This window comes from Aythya marila (genome assembly GCF_965140915.1).
Source record: "Aythya marila genome assembly, chromosome: Z".
Taxonomy (NCBI): domain Eukaryota; kingdom Metazoa; phylum Chordata; class Aves; order Anseriformes; family Anatidae; genus Aythya; species Aythya marila.
Window position 1 is genome coordinate 50,877,692 of NC_139080.1, and position 24,688 is coordinate 50,902,379.

A 24,688-nucleotide genomic window follows, 5' to 3' on the forward strand; every position below is an offset into this window, starting at 1 on the left:
ACCGGGCCTGATGGCACCGGATGGGATGCGCCTCTCTTGGAGAGGGGTAAGGATCTTTGGTCAGGAGTTGGCAGGGCTGATAGATAGGGCTTTAAACTAGAGTCGAAGGGGGAAGGGGCTAAAACCAGGCGCGCCGGTGATGACCTAAGGGATGGTACGCTAGAATCAGAGGGGCTGTGTGCCAGTGAGGTCCTTTGGTCAGATCCACAAGGTGCTGAGTGTAAGGAGACGCACTTGAAATGCTTTTACACAAACGCATGCAGTATGAGGAATAAAATAGATGAGCTAGAAGTCCTGGCCCAGTCCCGCAACTACGACATCATCGGCATAAGCGAAACCTGGTGGGATGAGTCCTGTGACTGGGGTGTTGCGATAGATGGTTACAGGCTCTTCAGGAGGGACAGGCAGGGTAGGCGAGGTGGTGGGGTGGCGATGTATGTGAAGCAGGGGCTGGACTGTGTGGAACTTCAGGTCGGCGATGGCAAAGTTGAGAGCCTCTGGGTAAGGATCAAGGGACGAACAAATAAAGGGGATGTCGTTGTGGGAGTCTATTACAGACCGCCTGGCCAGGACGATAGCGCCGATAAATTATTCTTTACAGAACTAAGAGAGGCCTGGAGATTAACTCCCCTTGTCCTTATGGGGGACTTCAACTTGCCGGACGTTAACTGGGAGTGCCACACGGCTGACACGAGCAAGTCCAGGAGGTTCATGAAGCACCTAGATGATAACTTCTTGGTGCAGGTGCTAACGGAGCCAACTAGGAAAGGTGCCCTCCTAGACCTGTTGCTAGAAAACAGAGAGGGTCTGGTGGGAGATGTGGTGATTGGTGGCCGCCTCGGTCATAGCGACCGTGAAGTGGTTGAGTTCAAAATTTATGGTGACAGAAGGAAAAGTGCCACCAAAACCTCATCCCTAGATATGGGGAAAGCGGACTTCAGGCTGCTCAGGGAACTAGTCAGCAAGGTCCCCTGGGAAACTGCTCTTGAAGGCCTCGATGTCCACCAGTGCTGGTCACTCTTTAAGCGATGCCTCCTAGAAGCACAAGATCAGGCAATTCCTAAATATCGCAAGTCAGGCAGGCGGGGCAGGAGGCCGGCGTGGCTGACCAGGAATGTTCTAATGGAGATTAGGCGGAAACAGAGAGTGTTTCGCTACTGGAAGGAGGGCCAGGTGTCATGGAAAGAATACAGGGATACTGTTCGTGTTTGTAGGGAGAAAGTTCGTATGGCCAAAGCACAGCTAGAGTTGAAGCTGGCTGTGTCTGCGAGAGAAAATAAAAAGGTTTTTTTTAGATATGTAAATGGAAAAAGGAGAACTAAAGAATTCATAGGGCCGCTCCTTGATAGGGAAGGTCTCCTCACAGACAATGACATAGGCAAAGCAGAGACGCTTAACGCCTTCTTTGCCTCTGTCTTCAATGCCGATGATGGGCTTCGGGACCCAGGGTGCCCTGAGCTGGAGGGCCGGGACGGTGGGGATGACAAACTCCCAACTGACCCTGAACGTGTGCGGGATTTGCTACTCCACCTGGATCCCTACAAGTCCATGGGTCCGGATGGGATTCATCCCCGGGTGCTGAAAGAACTGGCGGATGTCATCGCGGAACCTCTTTCAATTATTTTTCAACGATCCTGGGAATTTGGAGAGGTCCCGGTAGACTGGAAGCTGGCAAATGTTGTGCCAATTTTCAAGAAGGGTCAGAAAGAAGACCCTAGCAATTACAGGCCTGTCAGTCTCACGTCAGTGCCTGGTAAAATCATGGAGAAGTTGGTTCTCGGACTTATTGAGGCGCACCTGGGGGACAAAGCAGTCATTGGTCCCAGCCAGCATGGGTTTGTGAAGGGTAGGTCCTGCCTAACTAACCTGATTTCCTTTTATGATAAGATCACCCGTATGGTGGACCGAGGGAAACCAGCTGATGTGATTTTTTTGGACTTCAGCAAGGCTTTTGACACGGTTTCCCATAGGATCCTACTGGACAAAATGTCCACCATACAGCTAAATAAAAACATCATACGATGGGTGAGCAATTGGCTAACGGGCAGGGCCCAAAGGGTTATGGTAAATGGGGCTGCGTCAGGCTGGCGGGCGGTCACCAGTGGGGTCCCTCAAGGCTCCATTTTAGGGCCGGTACTTTTCAATATTTTTATAAACGATCTGGATGTAGGAATAGAGGGTATTTTGAGCAAGTTTGCTGATGATACCAAACTTGGAGGAGTTGTGGACTCAAATGAGGGCGTAAAGGCCTTACAGAGGGATCTGGACAGGTTGGAGAGCTGGGCGATCACCAACCGCATGAGGTTCAATAAGAGCAAGTGCCGGGTCCTGCACCTGGGACGGGGAAACCCTGGCTGCACGTACAGACTGGGCGATGAGACGCTGGAGAGCAGCCTAGAAGAGAAGGATCTGGGGGTCGTGGTAGACAGCAAGTTGAATATGAGCCAGCAGTGTGCCCTGGCAGCCAGGAGGGCCAACCGTGTCCTGGGGTGCATCAAGCACGGCATCGCTAGTAGGTCAAGGGAGGTGATTGTCCCGCTCTACTCTGCGCTGGTGCGGCCTCACCTCGAGTACTGTGTGCAGTTCTGGGCACCACAGTATAAAAAGGACATGAAACTGTTGGAAAGTGTCCAGAGGAGGGCTACGAAGATGGTGAAAGGCCTGGAGGGGAAGACGTACGAAGAACGGCTGAGGTCACTGGGCCTGTTCAGCCTGGAGAAGAGGAGGCTGAGGGGAGACCTCATCACAGTCTACAACTTCCTCGTAAGGGGGTGTCAAGAGGCAGGAGACCTTTTCTCCATTAACACCAGTGACAGGACCCACGGGAACGGGGTTAAGCTGAGGCAGGGGAAATTTAGGCTGGACGTCAGGAGGGGGTTCTTCACAGAGAGGGTGGTTGCACACTGGAACAGGCTCCCCAGGGAAGTGGTCACTGCACCGAGCCTGTCTGAATTTAAGAAGAGATTGTACTGTGAACTTAGTCACATGGTCTGAACTTTTGGGTAGACCTGTGCGGTGTCAAGAGTTGGACTTGATGATCCTTAAGGGTCCCTTCCAACTCAGGATATTCTATGATTCTATGATTCTATGATTCTGTGTTCCTTTTCATGTTTAAATACAATTTCCTGTGCTTCGGTTTTGTACCCATTTGTCTCTCATTTTGTCACTGGACACCACTCAGAAGGTGACTTTCTTCTTTACCTTCCCCAGAAGATATATATACACATTGATAAGACCCCCTGAGCCTTCTCTTACCCATGCTGAACATTCACATGTTCACTCTCTAAGCTTTTCTTTGCATGTCGGAACCCCAGACATCTGTCTTCTCTATGATTTTAATGAGAATTTAACAAGTACATCCATGTACTGCAGAGCCCAGAACTGAATGTACCACTCCATATGTAGTCTTATTGGTGTTGAGGGTGATGTTCACCCCCCTCCAGCCTGCTTGTGGTGCACTTTCTAATGCAGCCCAGGATGATGTTGACCTTCACTGCATGGGGCACATTTCTGCACCATGTTAAGTTTGTTCCCCAGGATCCCCGGGTCCTTTTCTGCAAACCTACTATCCAGTTGGTCAGTCCCCAGCCTGTGCTGTTGCATCTGTTTATTCCACCCTGGGGGCATCACTATTTGTTGATGAGAGGTTCCAGTTTGCTTATTTCTTCAGCCTCGCAAGGCAGAATTGAATGGCAGCACAACCATCTGGTACATTAACCACTCTTTCTTCTGTCACCTGCCAACTTGCCAAGGGTGCATTCTGACCCATCATCTAGATCATTAAAGATGATTAACAGTATTTGTCCCATTATTGACCCCTGAGGTATACCACTAGCAACCAATGTCTAGCTGGGCTTTGTGACACTGATCACAACCCTTTGAACCTGGCAGTTCATCCAGTTTTAAGTCCACTCCACTGTGTCCTCATCTAGATCATATATTATCGGTTTGTCTGCTAGGGTCTTAGGGAAGACAGTGTCAAATGCCTTTCTAAAGTTAAAATGAAAAGCATTCACTGCTCGCTCATTCATTGATCTAGACATTTCATTGATGAACACTGTCAGGTTAGTTAGCTCTGACTTTCCCTTTGAATCTCTGCTAATCATACCCTTTCACTTCCATGTAATTCCTGTGTTTGAAAATGGCTTCCAGGATTCTTTGCTCTATCACCTTCCCAGAGACTGAAGTGAGGCTGAATGGTCTGGATCCTCCTTTTTGCCCTTTTTGAAGATAGGATTAATATTCACTTTCCTCCCATCCAGAAGATCGTCACCTAATTGCCATGCCCTTTCAAAGATGATCTGTAGTGACCTCACAGTGACACCGGTCAGCTCCCTTTGCACTCATGCATGCAACTCTTGAGGTTCCATGGATCAGCACATGGCCCCATTGTTTAAATGTTCCTTGACTTCTCTGACTGAGGAATGAGTCTTCCTGATTCCAGACTTTTCCACTGATTTTAGGCCTCAAATTCCTGAAAGCAAACGTGACCAGTAAAGATGTATGCAACGACAGTATTGAATATCTTGTCTTCTTCCAGGCATCCTAGGTTACCAGTTCCATTCAGCACTGGGCTCATATTTTCCCTCATCTTCTGTGTGCTGATGCTCTGCATGTGAAAGACTTTCTTGTTGCCCTTTACAACCCTTGCCAAGGTCAAATCCTGGTGGCATCCCTGCATACTCAAACAGTGCTTCAGTATGCCTCCTGGGTCGCCTATGCCTGCTTTTGTGTATTTTATGCTTCATTTTTATGTTTGAGTTCTGTCAGGAGTATTCTGTGCTCCTTGATTGAACTCAAGTGCATGGTTCTGTGGCCTCCATGCAGGCTTCCTGTCACCTTTCCTTGGTTTCCTGTATATTATGATGCTTGAAAACAGAGTCATCAAAATATCATTGCCCAAATCACTGAAAAAAGATAGTAAGGAAGCTAAACTGTGGAAACCTTCAGGAGAGACGGACACTCTCTGCAAATGCAGAGAAAGAATACTGTTTGGTTTCTGTAAGTCAGAGGCAAGGAAGCAAGATGTCAGGTAAATACACAGAGAGTGAGAAAATAAGAAGAGAAAGAAACGACTTCTTGAAGGCCTTTTGCAGAAACTAAGAAAAGGAAGGCATGCTGAATTAAAACGTTTTAGAGCTTTGAGAATTAGCCAAACAGGAGTCTATCAAAAGATAAATTGGATTCTATCATCAGCCAGTTTCTCTCGTTTTGTGAATAACCTGCAAAACCCTATGATGTCTTGGCTAATTTCTTAGGCGAATGAAGTCTACCTATTTGAATAAAATACTAGTCTACCTATTTGAATAAATGTCTTTATTTCAAGGGTAGCTAGTCATGCTTCCTGGGAGTCCAAAAGTGTGAGTGCTTCCTGCACCTTGAAGGTCCATTGTTCATATTTCTTTCCATATCTATAGTGTTAGCTGTTTTTTTCAGGTTCATGAGTCAAATATTCAGTTTTCCATTGTAAGTTGTAACATGTCTATTTCTCAGCCGCATATCCACATACACAGTAGTTATCAAGCTATCTATCCTTTTACTATCCTTTCAGTTAAAAATTTACACGCATGTCCCCATTAACTGCGATCCATGGACAACAATTTCAATGCATGCCTGAAATGGGTATCTGGTTAAATTTAGAAGGTAACTTTTTTTGAAAATTGCAACTGAATGTTAATACATTGCTCAAAATGATGACCATCCAAACAGATGCTATCTTTTCTTGTCTCATGTGTCTCTAAGAGCACTTAATTTTGAATGATACATTTATCTTATTTTCTTGAAAAAAAAGCCCAACTTATTTTAAAATTCAGTAACATAAAGGACTTTTGTTTTGCAGTGTTACATAGAATAAGGAAAGGAGGAACACTGCTTCAATTAAACCTTCTTTTTATTTGTGACCTCCAGATTTTGTCACTTCCAGGCACTGAGAATTGCTTTTCCCTTTGTTGCTCCTTAGTAATGATTTTATACTTTCTTTCCCTGGTTTATTTTCAGATATTGATGAATGTGAACGCAACCCTCTACTGTGTAGAGGTGGCACTTGTGTGAACACAGAAGGGAGTTTTCAGTGTGACTGTCCTGTGGGACATGAACTGTCACCATCACATGAGGAATGCATTGGTGAGTTTCAACTAAGGATAGCAGTCTTCTCCTCTCTATGAAGAGCAGTCATTTGTGCTATGAAAACTTTTTGTCACTGGCAAGGATGTTGCCTTAGGAATATCTCAAACAAATTCATGTTCCTTCTTTGAATAACTTCAAATAAAATAAATACCTGCAAATTAAATCCTTATAGAAGATCCTATAAAATTTCCAGTGCCCTCAGCACTTTTGGCTTCAAAGAGGAGTTTTTTAGCAGGCCTCTAAGGGTTATTAAGCAGCTCGAAGGACTGTACCACTCATGTTGGCCATTTTCAATTAAAAGGCATAAAAGCATAAAGTGAACCTTTTTCCTACAATCACAAAAAAAAAGTGTTTCTGTCCCACAGTGAAATGCAGTTCTCCTTTTTGCACATAATTCACTACTGAAGGGGTAAAAAAAAAAAAAAAAAAAAAAAAAAAGCCATAAATCATATTACATCTTTGTCTTCTGTGTTTGATGAATAGTCATTGCAAGAGTTGGCTTAAACCAGCAGATTGGAGTACCATGGACTTTCTGAGGGGTTCTGCTACAGTTAATACTCACAGAACAAAATGAAGAAAATAAACATTTGGTCACTGTTTCAGACATACTGTTTAGGGTCCATACCTTGAACAAGAATGAGCTAAGAGCCAGAAATTGAAAGTGTCTGAAATCCACTGGTTTAAAATGTATTCCTTACCCCCTTTCTCTGACTAAGAAATAATTGATATAAATGATTATTTTCCAGATATAAATGAATGCTCACTAAGTGACAATCTCTGCAGAAATGGCAAATGTGTGAACATGATTGGAACATACCAGTGTTCCTGTAACTCTGGATACCAGGCTACTTCTGACCGACAAGGCTGCATAGGCAAGTGCTGTATGCCTTAACCTATGTATTTGTACTTAAGCGTGTATTGTTTCATATGACTTTGCCTCTATTTCATGCAGAGCCATCTTCTCATTTTCTGCTATCAAGTATATCATGACCTATTGTGGACATTTCACCTTAAGAGTATTAAGAAAGTGTAACACCGTTGCTGTACTGAACTCTGAAACATGCTTTGAGAAAATAAGACTCTTATGATGCTATGCCATTAAAATCATAAGCTTGAGTGTGAAACAATGAGAAAATATTGCTCCATTTCTTAGTTGAGAAAGAACAGCCCAAGCACATATAGTTTTTATTCTACTTACTGTATATGTTTCTAAAAATCCTACACTTTAGTAATACTGAACTATGTATTTGTCAGCACATAGGCAATGAGAGCAGAGGGTCTGAGATTTTTTTTTGTTGCTGCTTTTGCTTATTTTTTGCAATTACACAAATTTGTGCTGCATATCAAGTGTACATGAAACTTTAGTTTCTTAGGGCTTTTCTTTCTTTTTCTTTCCACCTGTTGTCTTTTCCCCCTTTGTTAAACCTGTATCTTTAATAATATATGTGAATATAAATAACTTAAAAGTAGTCACTTGCTCCCATAGATGAAAATGCAGTTGAAAGAGGGAAGGAAGGCTGAACAAAATCTAAATAAAGGGAGTGTAGTGTGAGAATGAAAACTCAAGATCATCACTGGCAAACTGCTTCATCTCTTAAGTAAAATGACTTATCCTTATAAAAGTAGACTTACTGTAACTTATGTTGCTTCCCCAGATATTGATGAATGTATGATAATGAATGGAGGCTGCGACACCCACTGCACTAACTCCGAAGGCAGCTATGAATGTAGCTGCAGTGATGGTTATGCTCTAATGCCAGATGTCAGGACGTGTGCAGGTAGTTTTTAATATCATTATGGGTTTTCATTAAAAATAGATTGAAAGTTCCAGCATGGCGCCTTTCAGCCAATCTAAATATGGTGTTCTGTTAGCCAGTCTGTATCAGTGTGACAGAGTTATTTTCTCCTTTTATTTCAGATATTGATGAATGTGAAAACAATCCAGATATCTGTGATGGTGGGCAATGTACTAACATTCCAGGGGAGTATCGCTGTCTCTGTTATGATGGATTTATGGCATCTATGGACATGAAAACTTGCATTGGTAAGTAGCTGTACAAACCAAAGGTAATGAAAGTCCAAAAATTGTACAACTCATGCTTTGGAGTCTTTGAAGGGATAATGGAGGCAGGTTATAGAACTATGTATGTAAATGTTAAAAAAAAAAAAAAATCTACCAATCTGTCTTGCTACAGTATAAATGTCAAGAAGTGTAGCAGAAAATTTGAAAAGTCCATATGCATAAATAAACCCCTGTAATTTCAAAAATAGGATTGATATAATTGTAATTGTAGGATGTGCCTAAAACTTCACTATAGAGAAGAAAATGTTTGGGTGCCCCAGCATTTTCTTCTGTCTCTTGTAAATGTTTTAGTTTATCCTCTCAACTACATTAATTTACTATGAGTGATTATGAAGGAAATCAAAATAAAAATACTTCTTCAAATTAAATAAACCTGTTTAGATAGTTCTACTGTTTATACAAAACCCTAATATTTTACATTTAATGTTTTCTATATACTATACTTTAAGGTGGTTTGGGCTATATTAATAAAATTATATTTTGTGAACATCTGTCAAATAAACCTTTCATTACTCATTTTACACATGTGCACACTGAGTAGAAACTAATCGTATGTAGTGCTGAATAAACTGTCATAGAATCATAGAATATCTCTAGTTGGAATGAACAAGGATCATCAAGTCTAACTCATGACTGCACAGGACCACCCAAGAATCAAACCATATGTCTGAGAGCATTGTCCAAATGCTTCCTGAAATCTGGCAGGCTCAGTGCTGTGACCACTTCCTTGGGAAGCTTATTCCAGTGCCCAACCACCCTCTGGGTGCAGAACCTTTCCCTAACTCCCAGCCTGACCCTCCCCTGTCCCAGCTCCATGCTGTTCCCTCGGGTCCTGTCTCTGTCTCCAGAAAGCAGAGCTCAGCGCCTGCCCCTCCACACCCCTTGTGAAGAAGCTGCAGGCCGCCATGAAGTCTCCCATCAGCATCCACCTCTCTAAGCTGAATAAGGGACCTCAGATAGTCCTCAGATGTCTTTCCCTCTAGACTCTTCACTATCTTTGTCACTCTCCTTTGAATGCTCCCTAAAAGTTTTATATTTTTCTTATATTGTGGTGCACACAACTGGACACAGAGCTCAAGGTGAGGACACACCAGCGTGGACACACCAGCAGTGCAGGACAATCTCTTCAGTCAACTGGCTAGCTATGCTGTGCTTGATGCATCTCAGAATACAGTTGGCCCATTTGGCTGTCATGGCCCACTGTTAACTCATATTCTACTTGCCATTGACCAGAACCCCCACATACTCCTGGGCTGCTCTCCAGCTTCTCATCCCTCTGTATGTATAGCCAGGGCTGCCCCTTCCTGAGTGCAGAATCCAGCACTTGCTCTTGTTAAACTTCATGTGGGTTGGTGATGGCCCAGCTCTCTAATTTGTCAAGATCTCTCTGTAAGGCCTCTTCACCCCTGAGGAAGTCAAATGGCTCCTCTTTATGTGCTTCTGGTATTTTCACCTCAACAACAATATTCCAAAAAGACAAAGTATGCTGTTAGGTGACACTTAGGTGTTAGTAATTTTTAAGTAACAATGAATTTATGTGCACTTACAGATGTAAATGAATGTGATTTGAATTCCAACATCTGTATGTTTGGGGAGTGTGAAAACACTAAAGGTTCATTCATTTGTCACTGCCAGCTAGGATATTCGGTCAAGAAAGGAACCACTGGATGCACAGGTAAATTTCTGTCATATGTGTTACAGTGTGTAGATATCTTGATTGGCTTTCAGGTAAAATAAATGCACAAGTGTTCACACACAAGTGAGAGAGTGTAATTTCTACCATTAGGTAGTAAATGTAGGAGTCTAACTATATTACATGTATCAGCATGTATCCAGGAGTTTGAAAAGGTTTGCTCTTTGACCAACATCAATGTGATATAAGAGACCTCATATGTAACTGCAGTTTTAAAGGCAAAACTTTTTTTGCTATAGACTGGAGGAATATCTAGTACCAAATAGAACCTGACTAGGTATGGCAGCATCTGTGGTAGAAGTATTTAATCTGTACCCATTTGTCATGCATACTCAAAGTATAAACTCATATATCAACTACAGCTGTGAGAAATGACCCAGGAGTCTAAGGTCAAAAGGGGAAAAAAATAGAATAAAAGAATGAAAATTAAAAAAAAAAAAAATGGTGTAAGAAGGAAAGTATATGCCTTCCTTCTAACCCATGCTAAGAAATTTTAAAGAATCATAGTAATGCAGTTTCAAACTGTACAACTTCCTGTGCTAAATGGCATCTTTCTGCAGGGTGGTCTACTCTGTTAGGGGGAAGCTAAGGTCATCCAAAATGACTCTTCTCGGAAGGTTGATGGAATTCCTCCTGTAATTCCGTGTTTAAGAATTTGTTTTATAGTTTCAGAAATCTAGGACAAGTCATTTCTATAACTGCAATGTGCCCACACAATCAAGGATGTCAACCCATTTTAGGCATATGAGCATACTTGTCTGTAAGACAGCTTTAATTTCACACCAAAAAGCAACTATAGGAAATCAAACTAATTTTACCATGTTTACTAACAAAGAACAAATGAAAAGTATATGAAATGAATATATAATGAATAACAAATGAAAATATAATGAAAGTACAATTGAAAATGCAAGTATCACTATTATTAATTTATAAAATAATGTCACTTGCTTGAATATGGTTTTGCTTGCTTGAATATAGCATATGGTTTTGAACTTTTTGGTTTTTTAAAGGATTGCAAAACTATGCAATGGAAATGAGTAAAATCCAAGGGAAACATCATTTGTAATATTATGGTTCTCCTGATGTAAATACTAACAGTTTATTTTGTGCTTCTAGATGTGGATGAGTGTGAAATTGGTGCTCACAACTGTGACATGCATGCCTCATGTGTCAATGTACCAGGAAGTTTTAAATGTAGTTGCAGAGAGGGATGGGTTGGGAATGGCATTAAATGTATTGGTAAGTATATAGAAAAATGAAGTTTTTTTCTCTCTCTTTTTTTTTTCTTTTTCCTTTTTTCCCTTTTTCCTTTTTTTTTTTTTTCTTTTTTTAACAAAACATGCAATATGACTGTGATTACTCCATTAGAAACAAAAGTATTATTCATCTATTTGCTGCACTCTGTGGATAGATGAGTATACAAGATTCTTATGTTTGGGGAGTTCGCTTTTTTTTTTTTTTTTTTTTAAATATATTTAAAAAAATATATATTTAAAAAAAAAAAAAAAGTTTTGTTTCAAGAGCCTCTCTGTGTAACATCCTACTGTGTTAAATACGTATTTTGCAAAGTTTATATACAACAGCTAGAATGGGCAAAATACAAAATTCAGTCAAAAATAAGGTGGAGTTTGTTTTGAGATTTCCTGCCATTAAGATATTATTTCTGTTACTTAATACCATTTTTCTGGGAAAAAAAAATCCTGTAGTATTTCTAGTTAATAGGCCTAATATAAAGCAGGTTGGACCTGAAGTATGGGAAACTTGATTCTACATTTGCTGGGCTGCTACAGTCACATTATGTCTCCTTGCCTTTGTTTTTAACTTTGGTGTGTAAAAGAGATTGTAATATTTACCTATTTTGCATAACATTTTGGGACCTGTGGAAGACAAGATTCACTTAAAAATTAGGCTTTATTGGTATAATATATGAAAGAAAAAGTACCTGTATTATGAGATTTTACTACAAGCCAGATTTTGTAAGATTTTAAAGCTATTTTAAAGCTATGCTAAATAAGACATCCTATTTGATGGTAAGATATGTTGTTACATGTTGTTAAGATAGCTCCTGGGTACAGAATGTTCCTCCAGGAGTCCCTTATACAGATGTCTGCTGATGGGCAAGGCAGAGTGTGGAAAGGGCCATCAGGTACCACATATCATGTGTCACAGTGCGGCACCTGATACTAACTTACATCATGCACTCAGATGGCCATTTCCATCAAGTCAAGTTGCAATTGCCATTTAGCGGCAGGAGAGTCTTCTGTTTTTGTTGTTGGTTTGGTTTGATTTGGTTTGGCTTGTGTTATTTTTAAATCCAAATTGGCATCCAAGTTAGTAGTAAAGCTTGCATTGATTTTCATAGCATTAGGTTGGTTTTGTGTTCTGTTCATTGAGAAGGCTCATCAGATGTGTGTTAGATTTTCACCTCACCATATCTCTTTGTTCTGTTATTTTCAACACACTTTAATTCCAAGTTCTTTACCAGGATATTAACATTTAAGTAATGATGTCAACGTTGACTCCAATAAATCAGCTGAATTCCATCCATTGTGTAGATGTTGTATGCTTGTTTAGTTTGACAGTTAATTGCAAGCAAAGTACACTAACTGCTGTATTACTGCTTATGCTCTTTTGTCCCTGATGTGTAGATCTTGATGAATGCTCCAATGGGACACACCAGTGCAGCGTGAATGCTCAGTGTGTAAATACCCCAGGGTCATACCGCTGTGCATGTGCAGAGGGATTCACAGGGGATGGATTTACTTGTTCTGGTAAGAAGTTTCTGTGAAAGCTGATTTGCCACTACTGGTTTCTGCTTCATGGGAACGCTGCAAAATTAGACCCAAGCCCAAAGTGCAAGAGAATAAATATAAAAATGTCTATTAAGACCCATCTCCTGAACAAATGTTAACAAAGGCAGTTGACCCTTCGATTTGCATGCCAAACTGGATGCAGTGAGACCAGTTGTTGTGTGAAACTCCTGTGTGCTCTTTTCTCCTTTTCCTTTTGCTCTTTTTTGAATGTGAATGTGCAGTTTCAAGAGGACAAGGATTCAGCTGTCATTGACCCTGCTCTGTTGACTGGGTCTGTCTCTGACAGGGAAGAGATATTTCATTTTGCCCTCACTAGCGGAAAGAGGACTGAATTGGATGTAATCATTAATGATTAAATCATTATTTTTAATGATTTTCTTTTAAATAAAAACAAGTTGCAATTGAAAAATGTTGCCCATTATCTCTGCATTTAAGTTTTTTTGAACATCATTTACCATACAGAAAGTGTTTCAAAATCACTCGAAGTATAAGAGATTGTATAAAGTGTAAGGATTTTATATAAGACATAAACTTATGAGCATTGAATTGCTGTGTTTTCTATCACTTACGGAGTGGAAATGCAACAGTGTCTCTGCTCTACAGTTCTTATTTGTTCTGTATGAGGTCAGCAGTTTTTAAGGTTTGAAGGAATGCATCGTAAGAGTAGTAAAATAAAGAAAGTAATGTGAACACATTCAGTATTAGCTAACTAACCAAAATCAATTTACACCTTAAATATTATTAAAACTTAATATAACAATCAGTCAGAAGACTTATTACTATTAGTTTTTGATCTCAGAAGTAGGATCTTCATATTTGGTTTATTGATGTGTGTTTCAAGTTTGTGGCTAATGAACATGAATTTTAATCCCTATTGTTTATGCTTCACATTTGTAAATATAAAATTTAATTTAATTCACAATTTTGCTCTTTTTTAGAGCTATCAAAAATCTTAGAAAAATGAAAATGAGCCGTGTTTTTTGAAAGGACCGATGCTCAAAGTAACACTTACAAAGAATGTTTCATGTCAGACTAACAGAGCAATATCATAGAATCACAGAATCATCTAGGTTGGAAGAAACTGCCAAGATCATCTAGTCCAACCTCTGACCTAACACTAACAAGTCCTCCACTAAACCACTAAACCATATCACTAAGCTCTACATCTAAAGGTCTTTTAAAGACATCGAGGGATGGTAACTCAACCACTTTCCTGGGCAGCCTATTCCAATGCCTCACAACCCTCTCGGTAAAGCAGTTCTTCCTAATATCGAACCTAAACCTCCCCTGGTGCATTGTTAGCCCATTCCCCCTCATCCTGTCACCAGGCACATGGGAGAATAGACCAACCCCCACCTCGCTACAGCCTCCTTTAAGGTACTTACAGAGAGTGATAAGGTCGCCCCAGAGCCTCCTTTTCTCCAGGCTGAACAATCCGAGCTCCCTCAGCCCTTCCTCTTAAGACTTGTTCTCCAGAGCCCTCACCAGCTTTGTTGCCATTCTCTGGACTCACTTGAGCACCTCGATGTCCTTCTTGTAGTGAGGCTAAAATAAAAAAGCTGAACACAGTACTTGAGGTGCAGCCTCACCAGAGCAGAGTACAATATATAACATAAATATATAATATATATTATTAATTATTAATATATATTATATACATATATAACAGAAAATAAAGCTTTGACTTTCTGAGCAAAGCATTCAATGAATTTATCAGACATAATATTACTGAAACTGAAAACCTTGCATTATTAAAACAAATAATTCTAATAATAATAATAATAATAATAATAGGTAAGAATCTTAGCAGGGTAGAAGGAGTCATTTTGGAAATGACATTAGATTTGCCTTTCTCCATTCTTTCAATTTGGTTCATCTTCAGGTGTAAACAATTTGTTTTATATCAATAAAACTCTGCAAATGGTAGGATAAAATTATTTGTATTTGGACATGTGGTTTCAAAGAAATTCCTGTCTCCCACAGATATCGATGAGTGTGCAGAAAATGTTAATCTGTGTGAAAACGGACAGTGTTTGAATGTCCCTGGTGCATACCGTTGTGAGTGTGAGATGGGATTCACTCCCTCCTCGGACAGCAAGTCATGCCAAGGTAAGCTACCAGTACTTCAAGTTCATTTTCTGAGTTTGGATTGGCTGCCATAAAGCAAACAACGAGAACTTCTGGAAGTACCTCAACCTGGAAGCAGAATACGTAACACATGCTTCACATATAAAACTAATTTATTCAACTAAGGATTATTTTGCAGTCTTAATTATGTTGAAGGTAGCTTTCATCTCTTTATGAAGTTTTCCTGGCTGTGGCCCAGAAATCTCAGCAGTTTGGCTTGGAAATTTTGTGTTGGTGTTTTTTTTTGTTACTATTTCTCTTAGTCTTGTCACTAGTGAATAGTGTGTGGAAAAAACCTGCATTCATCTCTATTTTATTTAATGTGCTTACATAGGAAATATAAACTGCATTGAGTGACCTCATTTTTAATAAACCATATTTGACAACTTTGTAATAATCCTTGAAGTGTGTCCTGAAGATTTTTTTATCATCATCCTTTCACTCTGTGTATTGTAGATCATCTGAAGTAGAGAAGAAATGATTCTCTCTCTAATCCAGTGGAGCTTCTGTTTCTTGTTGTATTCTTACACCCTTTTTCAGTTTAACATGAAAACCATGTATTACATAAATTCTTTTTAATTAATGTTCCAAAGCATTTTACTTTAGTGGCATGTTCACATATTCATGTGCACATGTATGAGTCAGACTTCAGGCTTGTGAAAAATTATCTAAGAAGTGTTCTGGTCAGAGCTATTGTAATTACTGAATATTATCAGTTGTTTAACTTAGCAAATTTCTCAGTGCAACTCAGTTAGCCATTTTATAATCATGCCAATGTTCCAATGTTCAAAAATAAATAAATAAATAAATAAATAAATCAGCCAATTGGTATATTGATAAACAAAATATTCTAGAAATTTCTCTAATTCTAGAGACAGTAAGTCATGCAATTTTGGCTTTTCAGTGGGTCCACAATAATGTGCTGAAAAACAAATTGAAGAATTTTGGACAAAAAACTTGGTATATTATTGTGATTCCAAAAGAAGTGACTCTTTGGCTGATTTCTGCCATCAAGGGATAAAATCTAAAGCCTGTATTTAGTGCGGTAATTGCAATATTTCACCTGATTTCTAAAGAAACCCCTTGACATATTAGTATATTAGCTTCTCAATGATACACTCTTTTCCACAACTTTATAAAGCTTATCTTAACACAGATTATCTTTCTGACCCAATTCAGAGGTCATTTCATGGCTATAGTCCAATTTAGAAAACTTGCTTTAATTTCCAGTTTAAATTAATTGAGAACCATTGGATACTAGGCATTTATCTTAAATTTTTCATCCAAAAACTTAACCCAATCCCCATCATTCCAAAGTTACCCTTTCGCATACATTACTATAAAGAGGCATTACATCACTTCTCAAGCTTCGACTAAAGCAAGCAAGCCAAGTTCACCACAGATCTTTCATTCACTCCTGAACTGTGTATCCAGAATTCCAAGTGAAAATTTAGCTGTGCTTAGTAAAACGGTATCAATGCTGTCTGCTTTCCTGTTTCTGCTAAAAATAGCTCACTAGAGCTGCATTCACCTTTTGCACAGATGCTTTATTTTAGAAATTTAGGAATCTTGCTATTGGACAGTACCTGCCAATTTTTTTCATCTTTTATTAATTTTCTTCCACTCAGAAGTTGTATGTGTCTTCATTCGCACTTTGCAATACAACACACTATTATAACATTAATATGGTAACAGTATCTAATTTTCTTTTCTTAATATATTCCTTCAGATATTGATGAATGCTCCTTCCAAAATATATGTGTGTTTGGTACCTGCAATAATCTACCAGGAATGTTTCATTGCATCTGTGATGATGGCTATGAACTAGATAGAACCGGAGGAAACTGTACAGGTATATTTCTTCTTTTCAGAAATATGTCAAGGCTAAATAAATACCCTTTTAATTGCAGTGGGTTGTTTGAAACAGGAGTTCACAACATGTATTTTATTCTCTAGCAGCTATACAAGCACATCTTTTTCCACCAAATAAGGAGTTTTTAGCATTGTATGCTTTTGATTTAGTTTAAGAATTAAATTTAAAAAATGCTTTTTATATATGCAGCTGCATGATGGTTATTCTTAAGTGTTTGATGAATTATTAGCAGCTCTTTGCTTCAATTTCAGGTAGAAATAACTGGTATTTGAAAATTTCTTGCCTGTTTTGCTTTAAAATGTAAAATGATTCCTCTTTTCCATCAAGTGAATGGATTTATAAATATAGCCTTCCTATTTCAGATATTGATGAATGTGCTGATCCCATTAACTGTGTTAATGGTCTCTGTGTAAATACTCCTGGGAGGTATGAATGTAATTGCCCTCCAGATTTCCAGCTGAATCCTACTGGGGTGGGTTGTGTGGGTAAGTAAAAGCTACTTAAAGTATCACTGTAGAAATCAAATGAATAATCATGTTAGATGGATACTAGATATATCAAACATGGGTAGTTTTGGTCTCTCTTCGAAGGCAGCGTGCCTGTTTTGATGCACTTGAGGGTAGCAAGATACAAAAATTATCATTCACTTGCTGATCCTGCTGTATAGTTTTCTAGAGCTTATTAGTTCTTGTAAATGACTGATGGTGTTTATAAAGTCTTTAAAATACACTTTTTAAAAATTTGTTCAAACATATATTATTTGTATTTCCATTTTCCTCAAAGTTGCCAGTTCTTTGTTTAAGTCTAAACTGGAATTAAAACTGCTTATGGTGCCCATTTAACTAATAACAAACTCAAAAGCACATTTCACTGTAGTTTAATTCTCTCTGGCATAATCATCTCTGGCTTATACTGACATAAATGGAATTTTCATATTGTATCTTCTACTTTCATTACATTTTTCCACTTGGTATAAGACTGTCATGTGATTAGAATATATAAGAGCAATCAGTCTAGGGAAGTTTTCGGGAAAGTAGTGTTGAAAGAAGTTCAGCTCTGAAGATTTGTGTGGGATCCTGGGAAAGCCTTTTAGTTTTTTGTTTGGAGACCAGCCTTTTTATTTTAATACTTGGGGAAGACTCAGACTTGCACAAATTGAGAAGTAGAAATCTGCCCGTTTTCTAAATACTGGCAATACTACTATAGTGTGGTAATAAATAATTATATTCTAAACAAATCATTTCTATAGAAATGCATATTTCCTTCAGAACACATTTTATTGCTCATTTTTTCCATGTGTCTCTCTTTTCTGTGTACATTCTCTCTAGCAACTGTAGAGTCCCAAGTGAGAGTCCAAGTCCTCCCTCTCAGAAGAAAAAAAAATTTAATAAGAAAGTGAAAGAAAAACTGTTTGACCCTACTTTATTTCTGTCTTGAGGAAGTACTACTAGGCCTCTCTCATACTTAAACACTCTTTTCCTTTCCCCTGTGTAAGAAATATTTTTAGTTCCTCAGTGACTGCCTGCACAGAAAAGAGAAGTTCCTGAGGTTTAGACTGCTGGACAAATGTGTTTTTTGTTTGGTTTGTTTTGTTTTAACCTCAGTTTCAGAGATTTGCAGAACTGTAATCCTTTTGTCTATATGGCAGGAACTGTAACTCTCAGATGCACAATTTACATCTCTATATAGCCTGATTTCATGATGAAGTGCAAAAAACATTCACTGAACAGCTTTTAATAGGAGTGTGCAAAGCCTCTGCTTCTCATGAAATATCATCAGATTAAGATAACAACTAAGTCCTGTTCCATGAATGAAATGGCACTTCAATGCCCTTTTTTTAGAAGCCCTTTAAGAGATGGGGGCATCAAGTGCAAATAAAGACATCTTAGTTATACATTATACGATTTTAAACGTTGATAGGTTTTGATCTGTTTCCTTTCAACAGCAGCATTCATAATATTTCTAGAGGATTAAATGAGTTAACATGGGCAAAGGAAACACCAAGACAATTGCCATTCCAATGCAGCTATACTAATTCTGTTTTAAGAGGTGTTATACTTTGGATATGTCTACCATACTGACTTATGCAGGCCAAAGAGGGAAGAATTAAAGTTCATTTTGCTTGTGATCTGTTATAGTCTCAGGACTGCAACTCCAAACTGCAGCTTCAGTGACAGTGAAGTTTGGGTCATTTGCAAATGTAAAGCCTTACCCAATTTTCACTCTAAGATTGTAGTCACTTGAGGAAAAACAAAACAGAACAACAACAACAAAAGACACAGGCTAGTAGACCTTACCAAGATAATGAAAGTTTCTTACTTCTGGAATTAAATGGTTGTGCCAAAAAGTGTTCCAGAAACTTCTTGTCAAAGGACAGCACTTCTGGTTCTCTTCAATAGCAACTATCTCTTGCACGCTTGAGCAAAAAGTGGAATTTTAATTCCAATTCCTCTCAGAAGGAACAGAAATATTATCCTTGGCAAAGAAGAACATGGTGGCTTGTCAAGACAGTTCACGTGAGTAGTAAACCGAAACCTAAAACCCTTTACGGACTCAGTATTGATACTCTGCTAGAGAATTCCACACTCTGCCTTCCTTCCAAGGACTATTATCTCCTATTGCTTGTAATGGACCTGAGGTCTTTAGTCGAAGTCATCTTCCAAAAAGCTCTTTTTTTTCCACTTTTCTCAAGAACCATGAAGCCAAATCTCAGCTTCACTTAAAAAGGCAGATGTCTCCCACTGTCACAATTGGAGAGGAGCATGCAGTTCCTCTGAGAACACGAGGAAATAGGTATTCTGAGAATATCTGTGTTGGGGTTGTTTCAGCTCAAGTCCATAAAGAGAACAACAGGATATGCCCTTTTTTAATTTTTTGGGAAGGCTGTTTATATTACTGTGATCTAACTTAATATTATTTTGCAGCCATAACAAATTGTAAAGCTTGTATTTATTACTAGAATCTCTTAGTAAATAAAATATATGTAATAAATTTAAAATAAATATTTTTTTAAAAAAGAGGACTTCCACTCAACATGGGCTGATCAGTGATATGTACCACAACTCAGGATAATTTAAAAAGCCATGTCATATCAAGATATTTGTTAAACCCTGGAGATTTTTAAAGGATGAACTACACATATTTATCATACTTGGTTCATCTCACTCCATGTAAAATGCTAAGAATGTAGTGTGTGGCACTTGCTACAAGTAGTAAATTAAAAATGTGGTATTTCTGGTCAAAATATTCATTTAGAAAACCATTCAAAAATTCATATACAAGTTTCTTAGTTATACTATTAACAGAAATAGTAAAAATGTAAAAAGACACTGTGGCCTTTATACAATGAATCTTTCTTCCAAGTTGTTTCTATGCTTCTTTAGTGGCATACTTTGATAGTAAGTTAATTCATAGCTGTGATCTTTAAAATTATAACACTAAACTTGAGGAAATTAATTTATTCTTATTTGACTGTAATAGGAAATACTGTCATAATTGACTATATTCTCATTCCTTGTATTTATGATTCACTGCTAGTTACATGCCGTTTATACAGAACAAGGAGGTAGTATTGGCAGTAGAAAGAAAACTCAAAGTTGTACTTCTCTTAGCAGATTCATTACTCATTCTACCAATGCCAACTGTTGTCTACATCATGAAGTATCAGTTTGAGTGAACTAACGTTTTTTCCTCAAAAGTTTCTGGAAGTTTAGATTATTTTCTTCAATGCAAATGATTTTTGGAGATTTTTTTTTTCAAGTACAGCTCTTCCAGTGCAATGACAGATGGCACTTTTTTTCTGCAGTTCCATAGAGAAATAGGTGACTTCTAATTTCCACAAGAGAGTGGAATCCAGCCTAGTCAAACTCAGAAAATAGAGAAGAAATATTATCAGCAAACTGCAGCAAGGCTTCTAGATGTTTTCTGGACTGAAAACTGGGAATATTGTATGTTCTACATACACTACATACAACTGAGTGTTGTATGTATCTGGAAGATACTCAAACATTTAAAACTGTTCTCTGGGTTCTTAGGAGGCTGAAGCTACCCTTTCTCCATACTGTCTCTCTCAACATCAGTAACAGTGTACATGAATGTTTTCAGCTTGCCAGTGACTTTAAAAGAACGATGTTATCTGAATTCCGGCTTCTAGATATGGAACATTAAAATGAACGCCTACTGTTGCTTTGCCCAGATTGTTGTGTGCAGCTGTAGTCATATGTGCTTTATATGTAGATAATCGTGTTGGCAATTGCTACCTGAAGTATGGACCACGAGGGGATGGAAGCCTATCCTGCAATACTGAAATTGGAGTTGGAGTCAGTCGTTCCTCATGCTGCTGCTCTCTGGGAAAAGCTTGGGGAAACCCCTGTGAGACGTGTCCGCCTGTAAACAGCAGTAAGAAAATGTTCTCATATTTTCCCCTCCCCCCTTATTATAAAATATACTACTGAGAAATAGAAAAAGTGTTTGCAATCTTTTACTGCATTAAGTTATCATTTTAAAAAATGATTTATTTTGAGAATCTGAACATATTGCATACATCTGTTTGCAATTTTTAATCAGCAGCTCCACATTGGTTAGGGTAATAAATGTGACTAAAGGTTAGAATTTAAAGTATGTCTTTAATTCGAAGAACTGTGTTGGTTCTCAAAGAGAATCTTGGTAACTGTTATATAACAATTTCTGTCACACTTAGGTACTTTCAAAACTGTTACCCAGTGATACTTACCAACTTTGTAGATATATGAAATAATGCAAAAGAAATACAAAGCAGCTTATTCTAAACAGTCTCATAATAGTGTGAATTACAATTTTAACATCTCTTTATCTATTGTATACTGGCATTTTGTATTGAAGAACTAGAAAAAGCTAAAAGTGGAGGATGCATGTATACCTTATGCAGTCAGAAAATGAAGGAAACAGTTTTGTCCCTGCCTATAAGAATATCCAAGGTTATAGTAATGGTCAAAGCAGACTTGCTTTGTTTCCAGTAAGTAGTCCAAGGAAGGTAGAAGAATAATGACCGCAGGGAAAACGAAACATTAGAAACACATATGAAATGCTTTGTTTCTATTCTTAGCACTCATATAACTGACATGCTCTCTCTTGTTATACTTTACTTTAGCGGAATACAATACTCTCTGTCCAGGAGGAGAAGGATTCAGACCAAATCCCATCACTATTATTTTAGAAGGTGAGTTCATTGTAAATGACAATGAAATTTGGTAATAAAAAAAAGTGCCATCTTTGGTGAGATAAATGCATGAACTGTATTTTGAAGAAGCCATTACATTTATTGCAAACCAAAAGTTAATATGAGTTGAACAACAGTGTGATGAAAAGGAGCATTGTAAAAGAACATTGAAGAAGTCCAACAACATTTCAGTAGGAAAATAAACTGATATCATACCTTTTGTGTGCCTCCTTACTTGAGCTGAACTTTGAAATTGGCCCTGAAGAATAAATCTTCTATGAAAATTATAGTTTATCAGTGGAAGGTATAAGTTTCAGGAAACATTCATTGGACAAAGAAACCAGTGAGCATGCAGGAATGGGGAATTGGATGCCAAATTCCTGTAAACAGTAACAGAAGCTGAATTCCAGGTGCTCATCAAGCTGAAACGTGCTCCAGAAAAACTAGTTATATAGGAGAGAATGAGCATCACATCCATGCTTTCATAAAGTGCATCCATGCTTTCATAAAGTTTCTAAATAAGCAACAAAAATCTATGTGACAGTTAAAAGCTACTAGTTGGTAAAAATTCAGGGGAGTGCTTACAGTCTGATGTTTCTTTTCATTCTGGATTGAAAGTAAGTTTTTGTCTCTTTTTTAGACATTGATGAATGTCAGGAGCTGCCAGGTCTCTGCCAAGGTGGAAATTGCATCAATACTTTTGGCAGCTTCCAGTGTGAATGTCCAAAAGGCTACTACCTCAGTGAAGAGACGAGAATCTGTGAAGGTTGAATCCCTTGAAATTGTCTTATCACAGTGCAGTTATGATGAAAAACAATGTTTTAGCCTTAAATCCAAAAGTGGCTATGGTATCCACACTCTTACGAAAAATCTTTTCTAAAATCATTGTCTTGGGCATTATTGATATGATTAACATTAAACTTGAAATTCATATACTAGATCTCAGCTATGTGTATTTTCTACATAGTATATAGATAAGGTGATTCAACTCATCATTTGTAGATTCCAGCTTCAGTGCCTTGTATTGCCTACTAGTTTTACTACATTCTCTGTATTGATCCAAATCTGATCTGTACTTCCCAAACTAGACTTTGTATGCAACATTTTTCTTGTTTTAGCATATTTTGGCTGTGTTTCTCAGAAATATTTGTTGGGGCTGGTCTTCCTTCTTATTGTTAATTATATTTTTTTCACTTGGTCTCTAGATATTGATGAATGTGTTGCACATCCGGGTGTTTGTGGTCCTGGAACCTGCTACAATACCCTGGGAAACTACACCTGCATTTGCCCTCCTGAATATATGCAGGTCAATGGAGGACATAACTGCATGGGTATGCAAAATGTCATCTTTACTATAACTGTCTAGATATCAACCTGTTTTGGAACCAGACTCCCTGCTCTAAAATTTCCTTTTTCATGTGGTCGATTCTGAAGTCTTTAAAGTCTCATACCAGAAAACTGGACTTGCAGTTGTTATGTTTTTTCATAAACTTAAGGACTAAGGATAGGTTTTTCCTACCTTTAACTCCCAGGAGGTTGTGTCATGTAGCCAGGAAAGAGAGACAAATGCAGTGTTTTAATGGTCTTGTTCTTTAACAGAACTCAGAAATATTTTTTATTTTTACCAGCCATTTCCAATAGTAGGGTTTGATATACAGATGGATCTGATGGGCATCTACAGTTTGTTTCTGATTTCTTGTGAATGTTGCTTTTACCCCTTTGTCTTGAAAGTATGTCATTTCAGGTAAGTCTAATACAAAAAGTAGATGAGTGCAATCTTTAAATGATTTCCGAGTGTATCTGTGCACATTTTGGGGTTGCATTCAGAAGCCAGAGTTAATGAAGTACTGTCTTGGTTCATGGGGGTAGATATTTACATAAATCAATTCATTGGTTACTTCATAAGTGATTCTTTTCTCACATCTAGACATGAGAAAAAGCTTTTGCTACAGAAGTTATAATGGAACCTCCTGTGAGAATGAACTGCCCTTCAATGTGACCAAAAGGATGTGTTGCTGCACATACAATGTTGGGAAAGCCTGGAATAAACCTTGTGAACCATGTCCAACTCCAGGAACTGGTAAAGCCTACCATAATCATTCAATTTTCTTACATTCTTTGTGCTTCTGCTCCTTCAACATATTAGCTGAAGTTGAAATTTCAGCCCCCAAAAAACCTTTGCTAAAATCATAGTATCATATAAACATTAAGGTTGAAAACACCTCCATGATCATGTAGTCCAACTATCAACCTACCACCAATATTATCCACTAAACCATGTCCCTAAACACCACATCCAACCTTTCCTTAAACACCCCCAGGGATGGTGACTCCACCACCTCCCTGGGCAACCCATCCCAATGCCTAACTGCTTTTTCTGAGAATTTCTTCCAATTTCTCCTAATTTCCATCCTGAACCTCCCCTGGCGCAACTTGAAGCCATTCCCTCTTGTCGTATCACTAGTTATCTGCAAGAGGAGGACAGCCCCCAGCTTCCCACACCTTCCTCTCAGGTAGTTGCAGAGAGCAATGAGGGCTGCCCTGAGCCTCCTCTTCTCCAGATTAAACAGCCCAGGTCCCTCAGTCACTCCATCCAGGACTTGTGTTCCAGGCTCTTCACCAGCTTCGTAGCCCTCCTCTGGACACGCTCCAGGTCCTTGATGTCCTTCTTGTAGTAAAGGGCCCAAAATTAAAGGTGCAGCCTTACCAGAGCAGAGTACAGGGGGACGATCACCTCCCTGTCCTGCTGGCTACACTATTCCTGATAGAAGCC

General features: G+C 38.6%; 1 protein-coding gene across 4 annotated transcripts in view; it reads left to right on the forward strand.

Moving 5' to 3' along the window:
• FBN2 (fibrillin 2) overlaps nt 1-24,688 on the forward strand; it is a 202,977-nt gene that overhangs the window by 143,569 nt on the left and 34,720 nt on the right. For all 4 annotated transcript variants that reach the window (XM_082783017.1, XM_082783018.1, XM_082783020.1 and 1 more), the window contains 15 exons: nt 5,998-6,123; nt 6,873-6,998; nt 7,782-7,904; nt 8,045-8,170; nt 9,759-9,884; nt 11,022-11,144; nt 12,554-12,676; nt 14,702-14,827; nt 16,575-16,697; nt 17,081-17,203; nt 20,955-21,116; nt 21,847-21,915; nt 22,556-22,681; nt 23,121-23,246; nt 23,843-23,995. In XM_082783017.1, the coding sequence (XP_082639143.1) occupies nt 5,998-6,123; nt 6,873-6,998; nt 7,782-7,904; nt 8,045-8,170; nt 9,759-9,884; nt 11,022-11,144; nt 12,554-12,676; nt 14,702-14,827; nt 16,575-16,697; nt 17,081-17,203; nt 20,955-21,116; nt 21,847-21,915; nt 22,556-22,681; nt 23,121-23,246; nt 23,843-23,995 (1,881 nt within the window). The remainder of the gene's footprint in view (nt 1-5,997; nt 6,124-6,872; nt 6,999-7,781; nt 7,905-8,044; nt 8,171-9,758; nt 9,885-11,021; nt 11,145-12,553; nt 12,677-14,701; nt 14,828-16,574; nt 16,698-17,080; nt 17,204-20,954; nt 21,117-21,846; nt 21,916-22,555; nt 22,682-23,120; nt 23,247-23,842; nt 23,996-24,688) is intronic.